This window comes from Eretmochelys imbricata, chromosome 1 (genome assembly GCF_965152235.1).
Source record: "Eretmochelys imbricata isolate rEreImb1 chromosome 1, rEreImb1.hap1, whole genome shotgun sequence".
Lineage (NCBI taxonomy): Eukaryota > Metazoa > Chordata > Testudines > Cheloniidae > Eretmochelys > Eretmochelys imbricata.
Genome location: NC_135572.1, coordinates 304,048,475 through 304,072,476, shown reverse-complemented (window position 1 = coordinate 304,072,476; position 24,002 = coordinate 304,048,475). Strand labels below are relative to the sequence as shown.

Sequence of the window (24,002 nt, the reverse complement as noted above, 5' to 3'; positions counted from 1 at the left end):
GTGGAATTGTAACAACACTCCCCCCTTGGAGTTACATACAATTCCTGGCCCAGCGAGTGTTACATAGACCACTCCTACAATTCGGACAAAATTGTCCCCACAGATATTGCATGCAGTTGTAATATCTGTCACAAGGGGTATAAAAAGTTTCCTGCAGACCTACATCACAGGACCGGAGGGTACAGAAAGGGCCTATATAGGGTATTTTGTGGTACAAGAGAACATTCATTTTGCTAGTTCTCCTCCAGGTCTATAATTCCTGGACAAAACTGGAGAGGAGTTGGGTTTTTCTGCCCTTTTGTAGCAGCACCCCTGGATAGGCTACAGTAATGGTGCTACATCTCCAGACTTCAGAAAGTTGTATGGATCAGCAGATCACATATGTTCTATTTGATTGAGTCCCAAGATTACTACAGCTAATCTTATTATTTTCCTTTTAAAATTACATTTAAAACAAAAACTTAAATTCCATCCCAAGTAAGATTTCTAACCCTCACCCAGTTAGTAGTGCAATGTAGTAATATTAGCTACATATATCCAACTAGACTTGACCATTTCATTACCAAAACCCATAAGACCTAAAATATGAAAGCCTTTAATATTCCCACTTCAGAGTAAAAGTTTACATGCACAAGTCAACTGAGCCACAAGTAGAGCTGATAAAATTCCTGACAGAGAAACAGTGAGAAAAATGTTTTCACTGCTGAAATGTGTTTCTAAAGTTTCTTCTGTGGCAGTGCTTTTAAATCACGAGGGTCTAACTTCACATTTTTTAAAAATGGAGTTGGGAACACTAAGTAGCTCCTGATTCAGTTATTTTAAATAAACACTTAGCAATTTTATAGTGATTTGTTCAACGTACTACACAGACATTATGTTGTTAAGCAAAAACATGAGACATACCTGATAGGTGCAGGGAGAGAGGGGAAAAAACCTATAGAAGAACACACCTCTTTGCCCTACAAGAGGGCAAAAGAGACAAAGGAGGAAGATCAGAGCACTGAGGGGATGGAAGGGGATTAACGGAGGATCAGAGAAATATATTAAACAGCACTGATACAAGATATGTAATTTTTTTAAAATAGCTGAAATGTAAAATTTTATTGCAATATAAAATAGACTTAAAAGTCTCTATTGGAAATAATAGGTGGAACTAAAGTAAATCATACCAGGAAGTATTACTGTTAATGCATTATCGCCCCAGAAAATGAGATTAAAATACATCCCCAACGAAATAAGCACAATTGTGATGTTGCCATCTGTTAATGTACATGCCCAACACCAGGATGTATTATGAAATGATCTAAGACTTGCAAACCCTTTATATTTATCTTTAAAAAAATTCAAGTCCAATTAGTACAGGGATCCTCAAACTGCGGGTTGTGACCCCTCAGGGGGTCGTAAGGTTATTACACGGGGGGGTCACCAGCTGTCAGCCTCCACCCCTAATACTGCTTCTCCTCAGAATTTATAATAGTGTTAAACATAAAAAATGTGTTTTTAATTTATAAGGAAGGTCACACTCAGGCATGCTGTGTGAAAGGGGTCAGCAATGCAAAAGTTTGAGAACCACTGCATTATTAGGAATGTACTTTGCCCACTGGACCATCGGTTGCATTTAAGCACATTTTAATTATTTAAGCTCATCCAGAACTTAACTCACATGTCTCATACTTGATTTTCTTATCTACTTATTACAAAATGTGTATTTTTGCTATTTCTATTGAACAGATTAGGTCTAGTTAAAGCAAATTTAGACTCTCCTTGGCTTATTTTAGTAACTAATTTAGAAAAACAATAAAAGGAGTAAAGTGAAAGCTATTAAGGCTCTGCCAGCAGTTTTTTTTTTAAACAAGTTGGATTTGTAAATGTTCATGCTATTTAATTTCAAAACATTCAAGGAAAAAAGCTGCCTTCGTAATGTATTTATTATATTGCAGTAGAAATGGCAAATGCATTGGAAAACCATTTGTAATCAATTTGTTTTCTCTCAAGAACTGATTCAGTATCATGAAGCCTTTTTACTAAGCATAAACAATTTTGCATCAGAGTATACAGGTACTATAGTTTAACAGAATGATTTAGAAACATTTTAGTATAGTGATTTTAGAGCAGCTCATAATTGATTGAATGCATTAACTTATGCAAATTTGTAGTGTTTTACTTGATCATACAGTACTTAACAGTTTAAGGATCGTATAAAAGTATGAATAATTCTAGTGCTTTCAATGTCAGATTTCTTTAAATGACAGTTCCACAAAACCAGAAGTTAATTTCAAGCAGCAACTCCTCTATGTGAAAAATAATCTAGCTATTCCTGAATATTTGCATCAGGTATACTAGTTTCATTCATCTTCTCTATTTAAAAAACCTTCAGAGACAGACATTACATACAATAAAATGTTTTCCTTCATGATGGCTGAAAGGAAAAAAAATAGGTCTTTATTTGGAATGCTGCTACAGAATCTACTCCTGCAAATCTTTACTCAGATCAGTACTCATTAGCTTCAGTGGGCTACTCGTGTGAGTAAATGTTTGCAAATCTAGCCCCACAGTGACAGTTAAGCCAATAGTAAGAACTGACTGAAGATTACATAGAATCAATATTCAATACAGAGATCAGGAGTTTATAATAAAGTGTGTAGCTATTAAATAATTAAAAATAAAGCAGTACTAGTTTTGTAATCCTTTTCTAGTTTTGAACTGATTAACAACTCTTCCACAATATATGGACAATATAAACTCTAAAATGGCAGAGCCAGATAAGTGCTATGGAAAAACAAGGCTTATTTCTAGCATATATCAGTGTGGAATGATTTCAGTTCATTACTAAAAATTGGAATTTTTCATCTCTATTGTAATGTATTACCACGAGTGCAAGTAATAGATTTTAATCAGTAGGTGTTTCAGAGTCTGCAGGACCCCTAATTAGTCTTCGGATTCCCCTTTTTCCTGCAGGACCTTTTGGCTTAGCAAAATTTTGTTTGTGTGCATGATGTTTTGGATGAACCTCTTCATAAAGGAAGTCAGGAGTTAACTCATCACCATTATCTATTTCAATCTGCCAAGGGAGGATAAGAGACAGTTAAACGTATTTCATGATTTTGACTAACAACCTGTGAAAGAGTTTATATTTACTGAAGCACTAAAACTATATTCAAACAAACATAAGCAAGAAAGTTCAGAGTTCAAGGTGAAACGTTGACCCTTAATTCATTTGTGTCCAGTGCCCTCTACAAAACTGAACAAATCCTCATTTGTGTTTGAGTTTGTCAGACCCTTACCGGTATGCAGTTTTTGTGATTTAGCTTTCCAATTCATTTTTCAGGAGTATAACAGAAATGTGCAACGTATATCTCAAGTTGGAAGAAACTCCTTCAAACCTCATGTTCTATCACAACCTTTCAACTTTTAGTAGAAAAACAATCAATCATTTTACTTATTAAAAGTGTTTTAAAAATAATATTTGTAAAGGCAACCAATATACATGTTGCTTTCCTTGCAGAGAGAGTAAAATGGACCTGAATGATCTGCAACCTAATGCGCAGCCTAATGCAGCCCAGCCCAGTGTAACTATTCAGACAAGGAAGAAACTATAACAAATTAAAACCTTTATCTATAAAAGTATCAAAACACAACCCTGCCTGGAAGAAAACTATTGTTCTCAAGCCAAAATCCACTGGTTTTATTGTATGAACTTAGATCTCTGAAAATGCTTTGACCCTGTACCACTGAGCATTTAGAATTTCCTGGCACCCCAGTTACGGCCAGTAATAGATCCATCAGCAACTACTTTGCAGCAAGAGGTCAAACAAATCCTCAGGAATACTCTTCCTAGTGATTTCAAAGGTCATGTCAGGCCATTATTTAATTTTAAAGAAAGGAAAAGCATATTGACCTCCATCTAAGAAATATGTATATATAAAGTTATTTTTGACATAGCTTCAATAGATGAACATTAGACAATGAAAGAGAATCTCTGGTTGATATTAATCCTGCCATGTGTTTAATACTGAAATGTTATCCACAGAAACAAAATTAAAAAGCTCTCCCTCATTTGTAGTATCTGTAGTTTAAGAACGTGTATTGCAGTCCTTGAAGAGCCCCACCAAATATTATCAGTTCTTGAGTACAGAAGCAATTTTTTCTTTATGGTAATATAGGACTGGAATTCTTTATAAGAAAAGGCATGCACTTAATTAGTGCAAACTAGGATTTGTAAATAAGGTGCTTAAAGATAGCAATTAAAGTTACAGGGTCACTGCCTAAAATTAATTGTTTTTGAAAGTGTAATCTTTTTATCATGAAAGTGCAACTTACAAATGTAGAATTTTTTTTTTTAAAAACATAACTGCACTCAAAAACAAAACAATGTAAATCTTTAGAGCCTACAAATCGAAGCATGAAGGAGCATATGAATGTTTACCATATCTGGCACATAAATATCTTGCAACACCAGCTATAACAGTGCCATGCAAACACCTATTTCACTTTCAGGTGACATTGTAAATAAGAAGTGGGCAGCATTATCTGCTATAAAAGTAAACAAACTTGTTTGTCTTAGTGACTGGCAGAACAAGTAGTAGGACTGAGTGGACTTTTATGAGGTGAATTGAAAAATACATTTTCTTATGTTTATTTTTTACAGTGCAAATAGTTGTAATAAAATAAAGTGAGCACTGTACACTTTGTATTCTGTGTTGTAATTGAAATCAATATATTTGAAAATTTAGAAAAACATCGGAAAATATTTATAATAAATTTAAATTGGTATTTTATTATGGTTTAACAGGGCAATTGAAATGATGATTAATCGCAACTATTTTTTTAAATCTAGTTAATTTGTTTTGCGTTAGTCATATGTATTAACTGCAATTGACAGCCCTAAAAAATTTGCTTGACCTCATAAACCATTGTTATCCAATGCATACAGGCTACACTCACATATTAATAGAATCATAGACTATCAGGATTGGAAGGGACCTCAGGAGGTCATCTAGTTCAATCCCCTGCTCAAAGCAGGACCAATCCCCAATTTTTGCCCCAGATCCCTAAAGGGCCCCCTCAAGGATTGAGCTCACAACCCTGGGTTTAGCAGGCCAATGCTCAAACCACTGAGCTATCCCTCCAGGTATTATGCACATGGTATATTATATTAATATTAAGTGTGTGGTAATCATAAATTGTATTATGCCTTCTCTTGCCCACAATACCTTGTAAAAGTACAAGTCAACATTTTGCATAAGCAAATGGGAAAACTGTCAAAGGTAAGATATGTAAATATTCTACCCTGGTAGAGGTAGGGGAATGCCTTCATGACCCAACTAGTTTGGAATTCGGTGTTCGAAAACAAGAGACAAGAGGGGTATACCATGGTACCAGTAAAATAAAGTACCATAAAATAAAGTAATTGGGGAAATTTTAGTCCGAGGGGTGATGTATACAGTGCTTCTTACTTGTAAACAGGTCTAATTTAAACAGAGGTAGTTTTGGGGGCGTATTCTGGGATCACACATTCTGCGTAATGTTAACTGGACACACAGCGAGAAGGACTGGTGATGTATTAAACTCTTTCTTTCTTGTACCATACTGTTTTCTCTATAGACAATAAATTGGCTCAGCTTGGTTATTTGGTCTCAAATGTTTTTAATATTGACAAGCAAGTGTAGTCAAAATTAATTGGCTATACATTAACCAACACAATTCAGCTATACAGAAGGTAAAACTCAAGATAAAGGAAATTAATGTTCTTCCCGCACTGCACAGATATGGGACCTCTAATATGCTTACCTTTCTCATTATCTGCATCCACAGTTGTCTTTCTACAATTTCTAACAGAGGGCTCTTGCAACTAGAGTATAGCATCCGTTCTCGAATACTGCACGTATACCCAGGCATAGAGTAGATAAATACTGCAGAATGAAAACGGTGTAAGAACTATTACCTTAAAATCATGACTTGTGACAGACATTTAAACAAAATATTCTACAAAGTCTGAAGGGGAAGAAACACCACCACTATACATCTTTAGTTACAATGTAAACTTGTAAGTGACCAATGAATGGAAAGATATTGGCCAATATTTTCAAGTGAACAATGGTTTTGGGTGCCCAACTGGAGACACTCTAAAAAGTGCTTGATTTTCGGAGTGCGTGCAGCACTTTCGAAAAATCAAGGCCTTTTAAAGCAGTTTCAAAGTCTGACACCCAAAGGACATTGAAAATCAGTGGCCACTTTTGAAAGCCTTGACCACTGAAACTATGCACCAAATTTTATCATTTATATACCATCTTCCCCATCTCAAGATTACTTCTAAGTTATATGAAATGAACAAATGAAATTTCACATATAGGAATTCTCATACCTATGGATTCCAAGTAATCTCCTTCATGGGAATGCTTATAAAGGAAAAAATGATAGCGTGCAGAATCCTTTGGAATCCTGTTTGGCAAATCCTTAAGTTCAGTATGGAGTGTGCTGGCCAAAACAATAGTTTCATTTTTTATATCAATTTGCTGTTAAACAAACACAAGTTAGAGCAGATACAGAGAGCAGCATAATCAGAGAAGCTGATATGAGAAAACAGATCATTTAGAATCCTATTCTGAATTAAACATTGCAGTACATGTTCATACATGTACAATTTAAACAACTACTGCATAATTGTATTCTGTAAAATAATTAAATGCAATATTTTGTACTTGCCAGTTGCACATAGTTGAGCTGTTTATTTTTCAGTTTTTCCAAAGCCTGAATAGCTTCCTTAGCCAAAGGGAATGCTACTCCTTGCAGCGTCTGATGCTTGGTATCTACACCGACTTCCACTTGGACCTGGAATTAATATAAATCAGTTTAATTATAATCTAAAATCTTCAAAGTATTCACACAGATTTTAGTCTCAGAGTAAGTAGTATTTCATTCTGCATTCAGTAAGTGACAGAGATTTTTAAAAATGACTAAAATGGCATCGCCTTACTCAACAGTTCTGTTCCTTTTTATGTTTATAGAATCACATCTACTTACTTTTCTAAAAAAACAATTTTGTTTTTTTATATCAGTCTCCCATAACTCTAAAAACCTCTCTGCAGTGCTGAAGTATCAACAGAATAATTAGTTAAGTTGCAATTTCAGAATCTTTAATTCTGATGATTATGTATAAACCAGAAAGAAGAAAGCTTTCATATTCCGGTGGAATCCTAGTGCTGGCTGGCAGTTAGAAAAAACATCTCTTTTCTTGTAAACTTAGCAGATTTGATATGGAACTCATCAAAAGCCTACAAATATGGAAACCAATTATGTCACTTCGAGTCACTTTTCAGAGAACTATTGTCCACATATGCAATGTTCCAGAAATGAACTCTGTGCTCTGTATTTTATTTTCCAAATCGAACTGATCAGAATTTACCTTGGCAGCCTATTTATATATAGGCTATATCTTCCAAAGCCACACAAGCATTTTCCTGTGGCTGATTTATGTTCATCATCATCACTGAAGTACAACATTAAAAAGGCTAGACTTGGATCTAAATGAACGCAATATGTTAATATTAAAATCAAAAACTGAAGTTAATGCAACATTGAAGTTTAAAAATCTAAAATCATACAAAACAGGAAATGAAAAGATAAGGTATTTGGAGCAATGCTAAATCACACTGCACATACTTGTGTTACAGTATACATTTTAATCCCAGTTAGTAACTGAAAATATGACATTCTTTGTGCTTCGGCTTGGCAAGCCAGTCAATTGACCAGTCAAGTAATGTCAGTTGACTGCAGCCAAACTGTCAAATATTCTAGCAAGAATGTTCTGATGTAGGCAGCAGCCTCTTGTTAGAGCAAGCCTACTTAGAAGTCTTGACCACTCACATGATTACTCACTACCTGCTAATTTCACCTATTGGGGGGAAAAGGAGAACTAACTGAAAGCGGAGCATCATGATTGGTAGGAATCTTCTAGAACAGGGGTAGGCAACCTATGGCACGCATGCCGAAGGTGGCATGCAAGCTGATTTTCAGTGGCACTCACACTGCCCGGGTTCCGGCTGCCGGCCCGGGGTTCCGGCCGCAGCCGGGACCTGGGTCCTGGCCACTGGTCCGGGGGCCTTTGCTGCTGGCCTGGGGTCCTGGCCCTCAGCCTGGGGCTCTGCAACTACCCCCACCTGTGGCCCACTGGCCCCCGCCCTGGGGCCCACTGGCCCCCGCCCTGGGGCAGTGAGGGGTGCAGACGGGGCAAGGGGGGCACAGCTCAGCACCCCCACCTTAAAAATTGTTCCAGTGCCACTGTACTGGGATATTTTTAAGTCCTGATTTTCTGCTTACATCGCTTGAACTGAAATCAGAATTTTCTGACAGATTTCAAGATTTCCAGCGATTTGGCCCATTCTTTCTTTTCTAATTAAACCTGGAAAGTTCAACGAAAGCGAATTGGATTTGTCTGTATTTCAGTGGATGGACATTGAAGATTTCGAAATGCAGCTCATTCAGTTAAAAAACTCAGAATTGTGGGTATCAAAGTTTGGAGATCTGCGGAGTGCCCTTGAAGCTACCGAGTGAGATCATAGGGCTTTTATTCTGACCTGCTGGACGTCCCTGCCAGTGAAATTTAACTGTTTGAAGAAAATTGCGTTTGCAATGCTTTTAGCATTTTGATCCACATACCTGTGTGAACAGGTATTTTCACACATGAAATCTGTCCTTTGTCCCTCTCGGAGCCGGTTAACAACTGATCACTCAGAAGCCTGTGTGCAGCTTAAAGAATCCAAATACATTCTAGACACTGGAAAACTCAGTAAGGGCAAGGATCACACTAAACTGATAAGATCTTCATTTTAATTTAATTTTAAATGAAGCTTCTTAAACATTTTAAAAACCTTATTTACTTTACATACAACAATAGTTTAGTTATATATTATAGACTTATAGAAAGATACCTTCTAAAAACATTAAAATGTATTACTGGCAAGCAAAACCTTAAATTAGACTGAATAAATGAAGACTCGGCACACCACTTCTGAAAGGTTGCCGATGCCTGTTCTAGAACAAGTACGTATGTATAGCTTTATTTGTCAGGCCATCATTGTACACATTGGTTTACAAACCACATTAAACAAGTTAAAAGACACAGTTCCCTGCCTTGAAGAGCTTACAATCTAAACTGACTAGACAAACACACAGAAATCAACGCAGAAGGGAGCGGGAAAGGGAATGGAGGCTTACCTGTCATTAAACCTCCTCCCCCAACACAAAAAGAAAAAAGATGGACAACCACTAAACTGCTTAAAGAGTTGGACTGCTGCCTACTTAGCAAATATAAAAGGAAAAAAGTCATTTTAAATGCACTTATGCTATGTGTTTTATTTATTTATTCTTTTGTTTTGTAATTCAGTCTTGTGTTATTCAGTCTTGAATCGTGTTCACATTTAAACGCTAACCTAACATTACTAAAAAAGGTGATATGATTATACTTTCATTTATCATTTCTTTTCATTGGGTTTCATGTTTTTCTGAGCTAACATAACTCAATTAGGTCTTTTTTTTTTGTAATTAGGCACAAGTATCTATCTAAGGCTAGGCCTACTGGAGATCACCAAGTCTTATTCTTTTTTGTTACTCTGCTAATAAGTTAGTAGTTGAAAATATTGGGTCATTTGAGACATTATTTAACCAGTCAATTGGCCAATTATCTTTTGGACTGGTCAAATGCCCAGCCTGAAACGTGTGTCCCTGTCCCACCCTGCAGACTTTCTGAAAACTTTCGACTGGTTTGCTTCTCTCCTCCTGCAAGCTTCCTCCTACAACACTTCAGAAATTTTCTACTCATCCCCCTGCCTGTCTTCCCAGACAATGTTGTACCTCATTAATCTTAATTTGCCGAAGTTCCTCTTCTGCTGCAGTCAGAGGGGCAGGGGAGGACTGTGAGATCAAGTATTTTCTGTATCCATTCAATGAAACATCATCCTGAAAACACAGAATCAGTATTTGGCATCAATGATTCTTCAGTTAAAGTTTTCTTTGAAGATTCTTCCTTCTGAGTATTAAGTAAGGGAAAGAACAGTTAATTTACTTTACAGTATCTGTGGTTCTTTAATATGTTTAGTCTGCGTGCATTCACCTCATGAGCGTGAGATCAAAATCTTTGAGTCTTTTTGGGCCCTGCATATCCTCATGACCTCCCCACACAAGGGCATAAAGGGCAGAGCGGCCAGAGCCATCCCTCAGTTCCTCACTAATCCAGAGAAGACTGAAGAAGCAGATATGGAGTGAGTTGTGGGATCCACATGGACAGAACATCTTGAAGAACTACAGCTATTGCTGGGAAGTAACAATTCTTTCTTCAAGTATTTGTCCACTTGGATCCCTCTCTAGGTGAGCAGCTAACAGTACCCCATGTGGAAAATGGAATCAAGAGGTCCTAGCTGTCACTAACTATGATTGTAACACTGCTGTCTCACATTTGGCATCTGATCTCAAGTCCAGGTCAAAGGCATAGTCACAGAGTCAGAATTTAAGGCCAGAAGGGACTACTAGATCATGCAGTCCAGTGGTTCTCAACCTGCAGCCCAATGAGCACACAGCTGAGGCCCATGTGACATTCTCAGGGCCATACAGACAGTATTGGATGTGGCCCACGATGGTAAATAGGTTGAGAACCACTGGGGTCTGACTTCCCATACATCATATGCCACCATCACCACACAGCACCCACATACTAAATCCAACAACTGAAATTAGACCAAAGCAATACAGCCCAGAGGAGACTAGACTTTTATGTGCCAGAGGAAGAGAATAAGAGGGACTCAGATGCACCAGTGTTCGAGGCCCTTGTAATGGCAAGGAAATGATTATGTGAGATATACACAGATAATCCTGACAAGTGACCTGCTCCCACATGGTGCAGGGAAATGCAAAAAAACCCTCCAAGGTCACTCTCAATCTGACCTGGGTGAAAATTCCTTCCTCACTCCACATATGGTTATCAGCTAGACCCTGGATATGTGAGGAAGAATGCGCCAGCAAGCCACCTGAGAGAGAGACTGCTCAGTGCCACCCAAGAGCCTTGGCTCATCCCGCCCAGTGTCCCATCTCCAGTTGTGGCCACCCCTGATGCTTCAGAGAAAGGAGATTTAAAAAAAAAAAAAAAAAAACCCTTCAAGAATACACATTAGGGGAAAAATCCATCCCTGACCTTGCTGGTGGCCGGCAGAAACCATGAAGCATGAGATTTAGGAACAAAGTCTCAGGGCTGTTGAGTCATGCCCCCACTATCACAAGCAATCCCATCATACAAACTGCACTCATAAATTTGTCCAACTCGCTCTTAAAACTAATTGTTTGCCCCACAACTCCTATTTGGAGGCTGTTCCAGAACCTCACTCCTCTGATAGTTAGAAACCTTCTTTTAATTTCTAGCCTGATTTTGTTTATGGACAGTTTATATCCCTTTTTTCTTGTACCAAGATTATCCTTTAACTTAAATGGCTTTTCACCCTCCCTGGTATTTACCCCCTAATGTGTTTATACAAGGCAATCATATCCTCTCTCAGCCTTCTTTCTGCAAAACTACACAAGCAAACTCTTCCAGTTTTCTCTCATAAAATAGGCCCTACAGCCCCCGATCATCCTTATAGCTCTTCTCTGCAATTGTTGCAGTTTAAATGCATCTTTCTTGAACATGGATGATCAGAACCGTACATAGTATTCCAAATGAGGTCTTACCAATGCCTTGTACTTCTCTATCTTGCCCCAAGCAGCATCTTGAGGAAGAGCTCTATGTGGCTTCTCACCAACAGAAGTTAGTCCAATAAAAGATATTACCTCACCCACCTTGTCTCTCTAATATCCTGCAACCTACATGGCTACAACTACACTACCTTGCAGATGTCAGATATGGGAATATTCCCATAAATGTGCAAAGGAGGCAGCCTGAGCTCTGGTTGTCTGAGTTTTGATATTCGGGGGATGAGGTACGCCTGCCATGAGGGAACAGATTGAAATACACTGCACAATAGGGATATAACCTTAAAATTATATTGTTTAACTGGTTAACTGATTAAAGGGAGAGGGGCCGGGGCTGCTCCAGCTGGCCCGGGGCTGCTCCTGCCAGCACACAGAGGGTTAAGGTCGATTAACGGTAAGCTTAATACATCCCTCCTGCATAATCCATTTAAATAATCTCTGAGAAGATAAGGATTGCCCCTAACCTATATTATTTAGTGCAATAAAAAGATAGGGAGCTTATCTAAAGGGCTTTCTTTGTACTATTTAGGTAACATAGCAGGGCCCTAGAAACATCTATGGTGGGGAGTTTCTTCTCCCCTGGAGTTGAATGGGGTTTAAAAAAAGAAAACGGGGAGGAATCAACTGGGTTCAGTGGAAATCTGAAACTACTTTGGGAATACATTTAGGATGAAGTCTCAACACCAGCCTTATCTTGATTGATTATGCTATGACGAGGGTTGGCCATGAGGACTTGGAGTTCACTAATTAACTGGCTCTTTCAGATGATATAAAAGGCCATCTTGAGAGGAAAGTGGTGAAGAGAGCATTCACCAAGAGATCCAAATGGGTTGGGGGGCTCCACGAGACTCACAAGGACAATGCGAGATCTCAAGAACAAGGGCACTCCCTGAGTGGAGAGAAAGTTAATTTTACACTATTTATTTCTCTCCTCGGTGAGAAAGTGTAAAGTTAACCCTTTAAAAAAAATCTAGAAATAGTAGCATGGAAAAATACAGAGCATGACTGAACCAGAGGCTCAAGGTGGGTGAGGTGTTATCTTTTATTGGACCAGTTTGTGTTGGTCCAGTAAACTTTTGAACCAGAGGCTGTCATGCTGAATTTGCTGCAAGGTGGCTCCTGATGAAAGTGATGGAGAGTCCAGAGAGTTTCAGGTACAGAATATAGTCAAAATCTTGGGGATACGGCTCTCCAAAGGGTCACAGTTCTGCAAAGATTGAGAATCATTTCCATTCTGAGGATTGGAGGGCTTATGGAGGGCTTCCTGCTTTGTATACCCCCATATCTCAATGTCTGTACTTTGACTGATTAAACTTTTACCCCCAATTGGGGAGATTGCAGATTATGTATTCCTTACGCCACCAACTCCTAAACCGACTTTTGCATCCCTTGATAATCTGTACCTTATTCCCTGATAACCAGAAACTTCTATGCTTGAACTCTGTACCGTTTTCTTTTTATTTCAACATTATCTTAATAAATTTTATTAAGATTTCTTGTACCTGCAACAAATAGTCTCTCAGTAACACTTAGCCAGCCAACTTCCAGGCTGTTAGCTGTAATGATTTCAGGTCTGAATGCAGAATTTGGCTATGATTTCTGTGATATGTCAAGTCTGCAAATGTATTTTAGGCTGAGTTGCTGAATTGGATCAGTCAGCCAGAATTGTCTGGATGTCTAAAAAGCTATTAGACTTGTCTGATTTGTCTTATCACTCTGGGTATGAGAGGAATTGGAGGAAATGCAATAAAGGAGACCCTGATTCCTGCTGGTGTGCTGAGACTACTGCCTAACATATATGTGTAGTCTCACCTTCCGTGTATCTGAAGTTGATCCAGGTAGGCATCCAAATCTGTTCCAGAAGCATCAGTATCTTTGTGGCTGGAAGGGTGGAGAAGGGTACAACTTTGCAGATATTCTGAGAATGTGTCCACCAATTTGATAGGATGTTAGCTGGAACAACAATATGCATGTCCATCTAATGTCTCATGGGGTGATAAACCAACCTTAGTCAGCCCTGTAACAGTCATAGGTGAAGTCTGGATAGCAGCATCATGTAAGTGCAAGTTGACATGATCTAAGAGTTTGAGACTGATCCTCACTGTGGTTGATGGACCTGATGCTGGGGATTATTGTTTTGATAGACTGAAATCTTTCATTTGGGAATGTACACCCTTGATGATTTGAAGTCTACGAGAGCTCCTATAAACTCTGTATAACTACAATGGGCTGAGAAATTATTTGTTGCAATTTATCATTTGGCCTAATACTTTAATTATGTCAAGGACACAATATAGGGCTATGGGAGACTTCCTAATGGGATCTGCCTTTGACCAGCTAATCATCTAGATATGGGTAGATGTGAACACTCTGTCTCCTCAGATGTGCCACTACCAAGGCAAGACACTTTGTGAATTCTCTCAATGTTGTGAAGAGACAGGACCTTGCATCGATAGCACCTAGACTCTAATGTCAATCACAGATACTTCCTGTGGGTCAGATGGATCTCAATATCGAAGCGTGCGTCTTGGAGTTCAAAAGCCAAACTGGTCTTGAGCTTGTAAAGAGAGATGATGAAGGCAAATGTTACCATTCTGAATCTGAAACTATGTAGATATTTGTTGAGTCTTCTCAAGTCACAGACAGTATGAAGAACCCCCTACCCACCAAATAAAGAAATACTCTTCCCTGAATTCTAGAGGTACCTCTCCTAGACAATGAAGGGAAGCCACTTCTTTCAGTTGTTTTTTGTGAGAAGAGTCCCTGAAAAGGGAAGGAGAAGGGGGATTGAGGCAGAGACTAGAACTGAATGGAGAACCTGCAGAAGATGATTTCTTGTACCCATTTGTAGGTAGTTAAGGATAAGGAAAAACAGCATCCCACGGCAGGGTTTGGGGAGGCAGGCTCTGTCCTGGCTGGATTGTGACTCTTGACCTTGCACCTCAAACCTACTACCTAGATGACTATGCACGAGTCTGGTGGTTACAGATGACCAAGGTCTCAGTCATGAAAACCCAGGATTCTTTCTAGTGGGATAATCATAGAATATCAGTGTTGGAAGGGACCTCAGGAGGTCATCTAGTCCAACCCCCTGCTCAAAGCAGGGCCAATCCCCAATTAAATCATCCCAGCCAGGGCTTTGTCAAGCCTGACCTTAAAAACCTCTAAGGAAGGAGATTCCACCACCTCCCTAGGTAACCCATTCCAGTGCTTCACCACCCTCCTAGTGAAAAAGTTTTTCCTAATACCCAACCTAAACCCCACCCCACCCCTGCAACTTGAGACCATTACTCCCTGTTCTGTCAGCTGGCACCACTGAAAACAGTCTAGATCCATCTGTTTGGAACCCCCTTTTAGGTAGTTGAAAGCAGCTATCAAATCCCCCCTTGTTCTTCTCTTCTGCAGATTAAACAATCCCAGTTCCCTCAGCCTCTCCTCATAAGTCATGTGCTCCAGCCTCAAACAGCAGGCTGTTGTCAAGAATAACTGGGTGTTCTCTACCTGGTCTGGCTATGGTATCTGAAGGGCTTCGGCAATGAGGCAGGGGTATAATTAGTAATCATAAAGTGACTATTGAATCCTTTAGCAAATAAAAATCATCATCTGTATGGGTGATGAATATGTGTATGCTCTCAAAGGGCAGGTCCTCAATGGTATTCCGCACCTCCTTTAGGATGGTGCTGGAGAACTAGTGACTTCTGACAACAAGTCTGCTGGAACTATTAGGGCTTTGATTGTCATCGCTGGTACTGAGGGATTTGGTTCAGACACATTGGTAGCAGATGTAAGTACTGGGGTTGTTTTGGTGTTACTAGGTACAAAGTAGGAAGTTGATCCTGTATCACTTGCCCCTGTATTACAAGAGGGCTCTGCACTCAATTTCTGTGGATAGATCAAAGGCAAATAGTTCTTCTTATGCTCTCAGCCAGGGGAGGTAGACTGGTGATGGGAACCATGTTTGATCCAGTATCCTGCTCTACCTTTCCTTGGAATCTAAACAGGAAAAGGGGGAGAATATACTAAGGAGCAGTACGTGGATGGACACAGCCTAGTTTTGTCTCTCCGCCACTGACAGTAAGAGATAATTACAACTGATATGCCCTTTATGTCCTTATGTTGGGGAGGGCAGCAAGACATGCACAGTTTAGGTGAAACCCAACACACACTGCTGTTCAAAGATTCCTATGTCATGCATATGAGGTGTATGCACAGTGAGAATGGAATCCACACCAGCAAATACTCGAAGAAGCTGGGATTTTTCCACAAATGTAAATCAGACATGAAATACAACTCAGAACTTTATACACACATTAGAACCTTACTGAATAAATATGTTTAGGAATAAAAAGCTAGGGAAGTGAGGATGAAATTGTAAGGGATGGAAATGAAAGAGGGAAGGACAAATGGATGGTAAAAAATGAAAAACATGGGGAAGAAAAATCAATGGGGATAATGGGAAAGGGTGTGATAAAGACCACAATAGGTTAAAAAAAAATAGATACATCTAGCGAGAAGAGAATGAAAGGAAGAGATTGCAGAACATAGTAAGCTATAAAAGCATGTGCAAATAGAGAAGGAAATGTAATGCTAATATATAACAATAAAATAAATATGATCATCTCTCTCACTCTTCTACCCCCTCCCAACTCCATTCTACTTGAAAGAGAGCAGAGAGATTTCTGTGCCACCAATGAATTCATTCGCTCCTGGATTCTGCTCTAAATTCCTTCCAGGGATCACATTTTTGCCTGGGTTCAAAGAAACCCTTTTGAAAATGAGCCAAATTCCCCCAAACAAGAAGGTATAAAAAAAGGTTTCTGTTGGAACATCTGCCAAACCTTCTACAAAGGAAAGTTATCTACTTTGTAACGTTTCTTCTCTGAAGATATCTTGCAGGATTCTTAGTCCTAGACGTAGCTCAGTAGAGAGCCCAGCAGAACTCTCCTAGCTCTCAAAGTTTTGTTTTTTTACCCTTAAAGGCAAGGGATAACAAGGTAGGGTGTAAGTGAGGGCCCCCTCAACTGGCTGTCATGCACCATCTCCTACGGAGTATTAAGTATGCTTACACCCCAGTCAGTCAAATAATAAAAGATGTCTCAGAAAAATTAAAAGTGCACAAAGGGAGACACCTCTAAATAGTAATCTCCAAACTTTCAGGGGTAAGTGGATTTGTGAGTGAGAATCTTGCAAGATGATCTCTTCAGAGAAGTAGAATTACAAGGCAGAATGATTTTCCTTTCTCTAAAGATATCATCTGTGCAGGAAGAGCACTCCAACTGCAAGACAAGCTCCTACATCTGCCGACACAGGGCAAAAGGAAAGCCTGGAAAGGCTTAGGGCTTTATGGCAGCCTGACAGATGATCAGAATTCACTGGGCCCAATTGTAGAAGATTTACTGATACTTGGACACTGCTCTCCACTCTAGCACATAAATGCAGGAGCGGAAAATCTGGAGACCTTGATATGGAGAGCCCTGGAATCGAGAGCTTTCACAAAGACATACCAGGGAGCTCCTACTTATATATCCAGGTATATGATTCTCATCACTGTTGTATCAGAGTGCTTCATGTGAATTCAAAAAAACCAAAACAACTCTCTCTTTTCCTTTCTTGCTCCCAAAATGAAAGCTGAGACTCTGGGGCACAATCCTTGGGCAAGTAAGAATTTAAAATGGGAAGATCCTCCAACTGTTCCTAGAGGTGACTGTTTACCCTTTACAGTAATTAAGCACAAGAACTATACAGCCTCAAAATAAACTGATCGAAAAAGGAATTTAAAATGCTGTTCTGTGCACATTTTATACGGCTGTTCTCTTTCTAAATAACAGGAAAAAAGATTTATATTTAAATTATTGTACTAAGAAGAGGGTCTGAAACATAAGGCCTTGTATCAGAGGCCTGGTATAAGGCCTAGGTTAAAGCAGTGGTCAAAACTTTGCTGATATAAAGCAAAGTCAGGCTGTGAGCACGAGGCAGGCCCTGCTCACAGAATTTGGCAAGCATAGGGCTGATATTGCAAAACACATATTCATAAGAGATGCGAGGCACAAAACACTCACACAAGCACATTCCAGAAGGTTGGTACCAGAGCACCTCGATACCAGTACATTCCCCAAAGGTAACAGGAACACGCTGACTCATCTTAAGGATAAGGTCAAGATGACAGCATGATGAATAGAGATGTTTTGATTGAACCTATAGGTGCAAGGCAATGGGTGGCGCCCAGAGTTGGCCAACCTGCGGCTCTGGAGCCACATGCGGCTCCTTGGATAGGCACCGACTCCGGGGCTGGAGCGACAGGCGCCAACTTTCCAGTGTGCCGGGGGGTGCTCACTGCTCAACCCCGGCTCTGCCACAGGCCCTGCCCCCACTCCACCCCTTCCCTCCCCATCCCCGGCCATGCTCTCGCTCCTCCCCGCTCCCCCCACCCCAAAGCCTCCTGCATGCCACGAAACAGCTGATCAGGAGGCGTGGGAAGGGAGGGGAAGGTGCTGATCGGTGGGGCTGCCAGTGGGTGGGAGGCACTGGGAGCGGGGTGGGGGAGCTGATGCGGGGCTGCTGATGTATTACTGTGGCTCTTTGGCAATGTACATTGGTAAATTCTGGCTCCTTCTCAGGCTCAGGTTGGCCACCCCTGCGTCAGAGGGTGGCACCCTGATACATCAGAGGGTGATACATAACTTGTTTGTATCTGTGTATAAAGATGTATCTCAGAGGGACTGTCTTTGTCCAGCCGAGGGGGCAGTGGAAAGTCCTGTCACTGACTGAGCTGCGTCCGTTGTCACAAGCATACATGCCTTAGTATCCTCGTAGAGTCTGCCAGGTGCTATTACCGTGCTTCGTCGACAATAAACCTGCCCAGGCGTGTTTGCTACTAAACAAAGTCTTGTGGTTTTATTGGACAGTTCATTTGAGATCTGCTGTGGCAGCTAACAACACATGCATGCAGACGAACATCTGACCACAATTATTATTTAAAACATTTTTACTATGCAACTTAACCCATAGAAGAATTATTCCTAAAAAACAGCATATATGCTGACATTAAAAATATACCTTTGTTGTTCCAAATACTTCGTCTTTAATGTGACCACCTCCAAATTCTTTTTTCAGAGTTGCCCGTGTTGCTGCATACAACATTTTTTGACGTACCTGGTATGTTGCAAAAGAGTTGCTTTTGATTTTTTTATGTACGTGGAAGCAAGTGCATTTGCATGCTAAAATTATTATTGGACTTCTGAAATACTTCGTTAAGCAAAATACAAGTTACAAGAAGAAGTAGTTACAATTTAAAGCTATAATTAATAATAGGAAAACACTCTGTACAATTTGGAGTGTGATAATTTGACATGCTATTAACCATTTCAAGGGTACAATGAGAGAAGTTTTACAACAATCCAATCAAAGTGTTCTATATTGCAACTGTTAAGGTAATTTTCAGAGTATGGGGGATGTTTTCAAAAGTTACAAACAACACAGTAACATCTTTAAAAAACAAACAAACAAACAACAACAACAAAAAAACACCTGTTCTAGATTCTGTTGCTGCTGGTCTGAATATTGACGGAAGCAACTGGCTTAAAAAAAAAGAAAAAGAGAGAGACAGACACACACAACAGCCTACAAACCCCTGTTTGGTTCAATAATGGATCTGAATAACTATCGCAACCACAGAAGGAATAAAAAATAACTTGGATATCCACTTCAGTATTTAAGATGTACTTAAGAAAAACTTAATTAAAAAAATTTACTGGAGCCTATTAAGCATAGTCACCTGCCTCACAAACAGAAATAACTCTATATATCAGCCCTGTCAATCCAATTTTTCTTCTTGATTAGGGTGGAGTTTAAAGGATAAAGGAGATTTTTGAGGAAGACATCTGTATCACAGAAAATATTCAAGTTCTTGTTTATTTTATGGCTGAATGCTACTAAAAAGATGGTGTTTCCTTTCATGAATTTAATTAATGAAATCAAAAACTTACACTCTTCAACTAAATAAATCTAATATTTGATAAAACCTTTTATTTCAATACATAATTAGCATTAAGTAGACTGTAATCTTTACCGTTCAGGAGTTCCTCAGTTACCCAATTTTCTATTGTCCTTTTCTCTTCTGCAACCCAATCCTGAGACAGTACGAAGACATTAATATTACAATACAAAGACATTAATATTACTTACATGAGAGTGATCTGGTGACCATGCAATGAAGATCCATTCATAACCTTGAGCATTCTGAGAATCTAATCTGTATAATACATAACATGGTTGCTTGTCTTCAAGAAGGGGAAGAACAAAGGAATCATAATCCTTTTCCCATGATTCAGCAGGCTGCCTAGAGGATCCCACTACAAGCTGCTCTATAAACAAAAACAAAAACTGCAGGTCGGTACAATGGTCTGAAACATTAAGCTTTTGCAATTAAAGATACTTATGGCTTAATCCTGCAAAGTTCTGCCCAAGAAAATGGAAAACAATGGCACTTCATGCAGCAACAGGTACACACATGTATAATTGTTTGCAGGATCAAGCCCTAAATTATTTCATCTCAAATACTAGAACATAAGAAAATATCCACGGGTTTGTCTCATTTCATTGTTGGCCTGCAAGGTCTTCAGAGCAAGGACTTGCAAGTAGATGTGAAAGGGATTTTCACTTAAAATAAATCCGGTTTGGAGAGAGAGTAATGTTTGTATGTAACATTGTGTAAGTAATAGCAGATAGTGCTCTTCTTCTATAAGACTCAAGTTCATGGGAAGCCAGGACAATATTCATTATTATTGATTGTACCTAGAGGCCCCATCTGAAATCAGAGTTGCAACAGACCTGTACATACATGCACAGGTGTCAGGGTTCCTTCCCCACTCTGAACTCTAGGGTACAGATGTGGGGACCTGCATAAAAACCCCCTAAGCTTATTTTTACCAGCTTAGGTTAAAACTTCCCCAAGGTACAAACTATTTTGCCTTTTGCCCTTGGACTTTATTGCTGCCACCACCAAGCATCTAACAAATATATAACCAGGAAAGAGCCCACTTGGAAACGTCTTTCCCCCCAAAGTCCTCCCAAACCCTACACCCCCTTTCCTGGGGAAGGCTTGATAAAAATCCTCACCAATTTGCATAGATGAACACAGACCCAAACCCTTGAATCTTAAGAACAATGAAAGGCAATCAGGTTCTTAAAAGAAGAATTTTAATTGAAGAAAAAAAAAGTAAAAGAATCACCTTTGTAAAATCAGGATGGTAAATACCTTACAGGGTAATCAGATTCAAAACATAGAGAATCCCCCTAGGCAAAACCTTAAGTTACAAAAAGACACAAAAACAGCAATATCCATTCCATTCAGCACAGCTTATTTTATCAGCCATTTAAACAAAACAGAATCTAATGCATATCTAGCTAGATTACTTACTAAGTTCTAAGACTCCATTCCTTTTCTGTTCCCAGCAAAAGCATCACACAGACAGAGAGAACCTTTGTTTCTCCCCCAACTCCCCGCCAGCTTTGAAAGTATCTTGTCTCCTCATTGGTCATTTTGGTCAGGTGCCAGCGAGGTTATCCTAGCTTCTTAACCCTTTACATGTGAAAGGGTTTTTCCTCTGGCCAGGAGGGATTTTAAAGGGGTTTACCCTTCCCTTTATATTTATGACAACAGGGTAAGCCTACACAAGAATAAAAGACCCAGCGCATAGTTGTGGCTGGCCTGGGTCAGCTGACTTGGCTCACAGGGCACAGACTGCAGGGCTAAAAATTAAAGTGTAGACATTCGGGCTTGGGCTGGAGTCTGGGCTCCTCCCCGCTCATGGAGTCCCAGAGCTTGGGCTCCAGCCCAAGCCTCCACATTGCAATTTTTAGCCCCACAGCCTGAACCCCACGAGCCCAAATCACCTGACCCAGGCAAGCCATGGGTGTTTAATTGCTGTAAGAGACAGTCGCTGCCCTTCAAATACTTATAATCTAAATAGATAAGATAGGTGAAGGATGAGAGAGGAAACAAGCACAGAAGTGACTTGTCCAAAGCAGGTTATCCCAGTTCTGCTACTGACAACCTATGTCTCCTGACTCCCAAGTCCAGCACCATAACCACTAGACTACCTTGCAAAGATTGGAACTTTCACTCCCCCGTCCCCTCTCTACAAACCTAATTGCACTACATGCAGAATTGTGTTTTAACCAGATCCGTAATTATGGAGAATGTATAGAAAAAAATGTGTTTTCATTATTTGTATAGAATTTATGTAGTAACCTAAACGGAATAAAATTTTGCATATATATAGACTTTGGCATGAATTAAGCAACAGCCCTTGAGATACATTATTAATTTTTCCATATTATTCTGTTTCTTTTCCACTGACAGAACAAGAGCAGCTCTTCTGAAGGGAATTGTAGTCCCAGTTCAAACAAACTATAGTCAATTAAAATCTTTCCATTGACTTCACTGGGAATTGCACTGAATCCTTAAATATTAACTTTCAGGTGTGTTGCTAAAAAGTTGAACATTTGTTAATAAAATTCCAGAGCTGGAAGAACATGTACATGGCTGAATAGTATATATGTAATGCTATTGTTTAAAAAACTACCCAAGATACTGCAGATAGTCTGGAGCAGATAGCTCCGCTCTCCAAGAGTATATAGCATCATGTATCAGCTACTGTAAGCAAAAAGAATTAAAACAAACATTTTGAATGGAATATGTGACATGTCATTCCATTTTCTTTATGAAAATATGCTTATGATATGAATATGACATAACTGAGACATACTTTATGCAAGATGGCTCATGTAAGGTATCATTGGAAAGGTTATGATTTACTGAATGCAATTATCCAATTTGTATGCATATATCATTTCTGTATCTGAAGTTATACAGATATAGTCAATATTCCTTTCAACTATGCTACTTTGGGTGACGCCCACTGCTAACATTTCAGGTACAACAACGGAAAAGCCAGACAGGGAGGATGGTCCATCAGCGAGGACATTAGATTTGTGAAAAGCTTGGCCTTCCTGTGCCCACTCCATGCTGCCACTGACTCATGGACGCTGTGATCTACAGAGTTAGGTGGTCTTGTTACCTGATACTAAAACATTACCTGGGACTTCTTGTAACTTTTCACTGTAAGGGAAGGAGGGTCAAGTTTGGGAAACAAAGGATTCCCGCCTTATGTCAATCCTATTTAAGGGTGGGGAGAAAGGCAAACAAGGCTCCTCCTCTCCATGGCCTGTCTGCCCAAGAAGAAAGGCTGCAAAAGGGAAGGCAAGGTAGGGAGGGGGGAACTCAGACTAAGACAGGGGTCCAATCTGAAAACTGGAACTCTAAACCACAGAAACTTTGCAAACTGCCTGCAACAATATCTAGGGTGAGAAATACTATTTGTAACCAATTTCTTTAGTGAAACTAGCTTAGTTTGCATGTTTGATTTGCTTTGCTTAGTAATCTGCTTTGTTCTGTTTGTTACCCCTTTTACCACTTAAAATCTGCCTTTTATGGTTAATAAAATTTGCTTTGTTTATTATTAAACCCAGTTTCTGTAATTTCTAACTGGGGGAACAAGAAGTGGGAGGGGGCGAATTTCATAATATATCTTTGGGTCTGCACTTTAAGGGAGGTGGACATTTGAGTGCCGGAGCAAGTCCCTTAAGCTGAGTATTCCCAGAGCTGATCTGCAGCTGGGTGTGGCCCTGCCTTTTTGTGTATGTTAGAGGAGGTTTCAAGAGCCTGGCTCAGCAAGACAGGTTAAAGGGGGCCCATGCTGGTAGAACAGATAGACCCAGTGGTATCTCAACACATCAGGTGGCTTCCCAAGGGTCCAACCTGTCACAGAATGGTTCTTTGAAACCTTTGTTTATGGTAACTATAAGGTCGCTCTCACTAGTATGGAGGCCAAGAAGTCCCCAGTTTAAATTTCTCAGGATTCTAAGGCAACAGTGTCTTTCCGGACAAATAGTGATGTATTTTACTAGAATTTGAGACATTGTACACAATGGCTATATACCTTTGTCGTAGTTTGGAATCTTGAAGAGCTATAGATCTTTTACACTTATAAGTCCCCGTTACAACATTTAACTAAAAACTTAAACATTAAAACCTCTCTGTAAACCTAGATTAAACAGATAGTGTTCAAATTAAAAGTCCAACATGCCTCAGCACCTCACAAGATCAGGCCTTTAATTTGAACTTCCTTGACTTCAACTGGAGGTTGAATCAGACCCAAACTTAGGACCAGATCTCCCTTGTTATCATTGAGCAACAGAAACAA

The 24,002-nt window shown here is 39.6% G+C and overlaps 1 protein-coding gene across 1 annotated transcript in view; it reads right to left on the bottom strand.

Annotated features, from left to right (window-relative positions):
• Window positions 1-908: 908 nt before the first annotated feature.
• Window positions 909-24,002, bottom strand: part of TWF1 (twinfilin actin binding protein 1) — a 33,374-nt gene continuing 10,280 nt past the window's right edge. The window contains exons 3-9 of the mRNA XM_077833909.1: window positions 19,921-20,099; window positions 18,793-18,888; window positions 9,853-9,957; window positions 6,706-6,831; window positions 6,365-6,515; window positions 5,791-5,912; window positions 909-3,061 (exon numbers count right to left, since the gene is read on the bottom strand). Of these exons, the coding sequence (XP_077690035.1) occupies window positions 2,891-3,061; window positions 5,791-5,912; window positions 6,365-6,515; window positions 6,706-6,831; window positions 9,853-9,957; window positions 18,793-18,888; window positions 19,921-20,099 (950 nt within the window). The 3' untranslated portion in view covers window positions 909-2,890. The remainder of the gene's footprint in view (window positions 3,062-5,790; window positions 5,913-6,364; window positions 6,516-6,705; window positions 6,832-9,852; window positions 9,958-18,792; window positions 18,889-19,920; window positions 20,100-24,002) is intronic.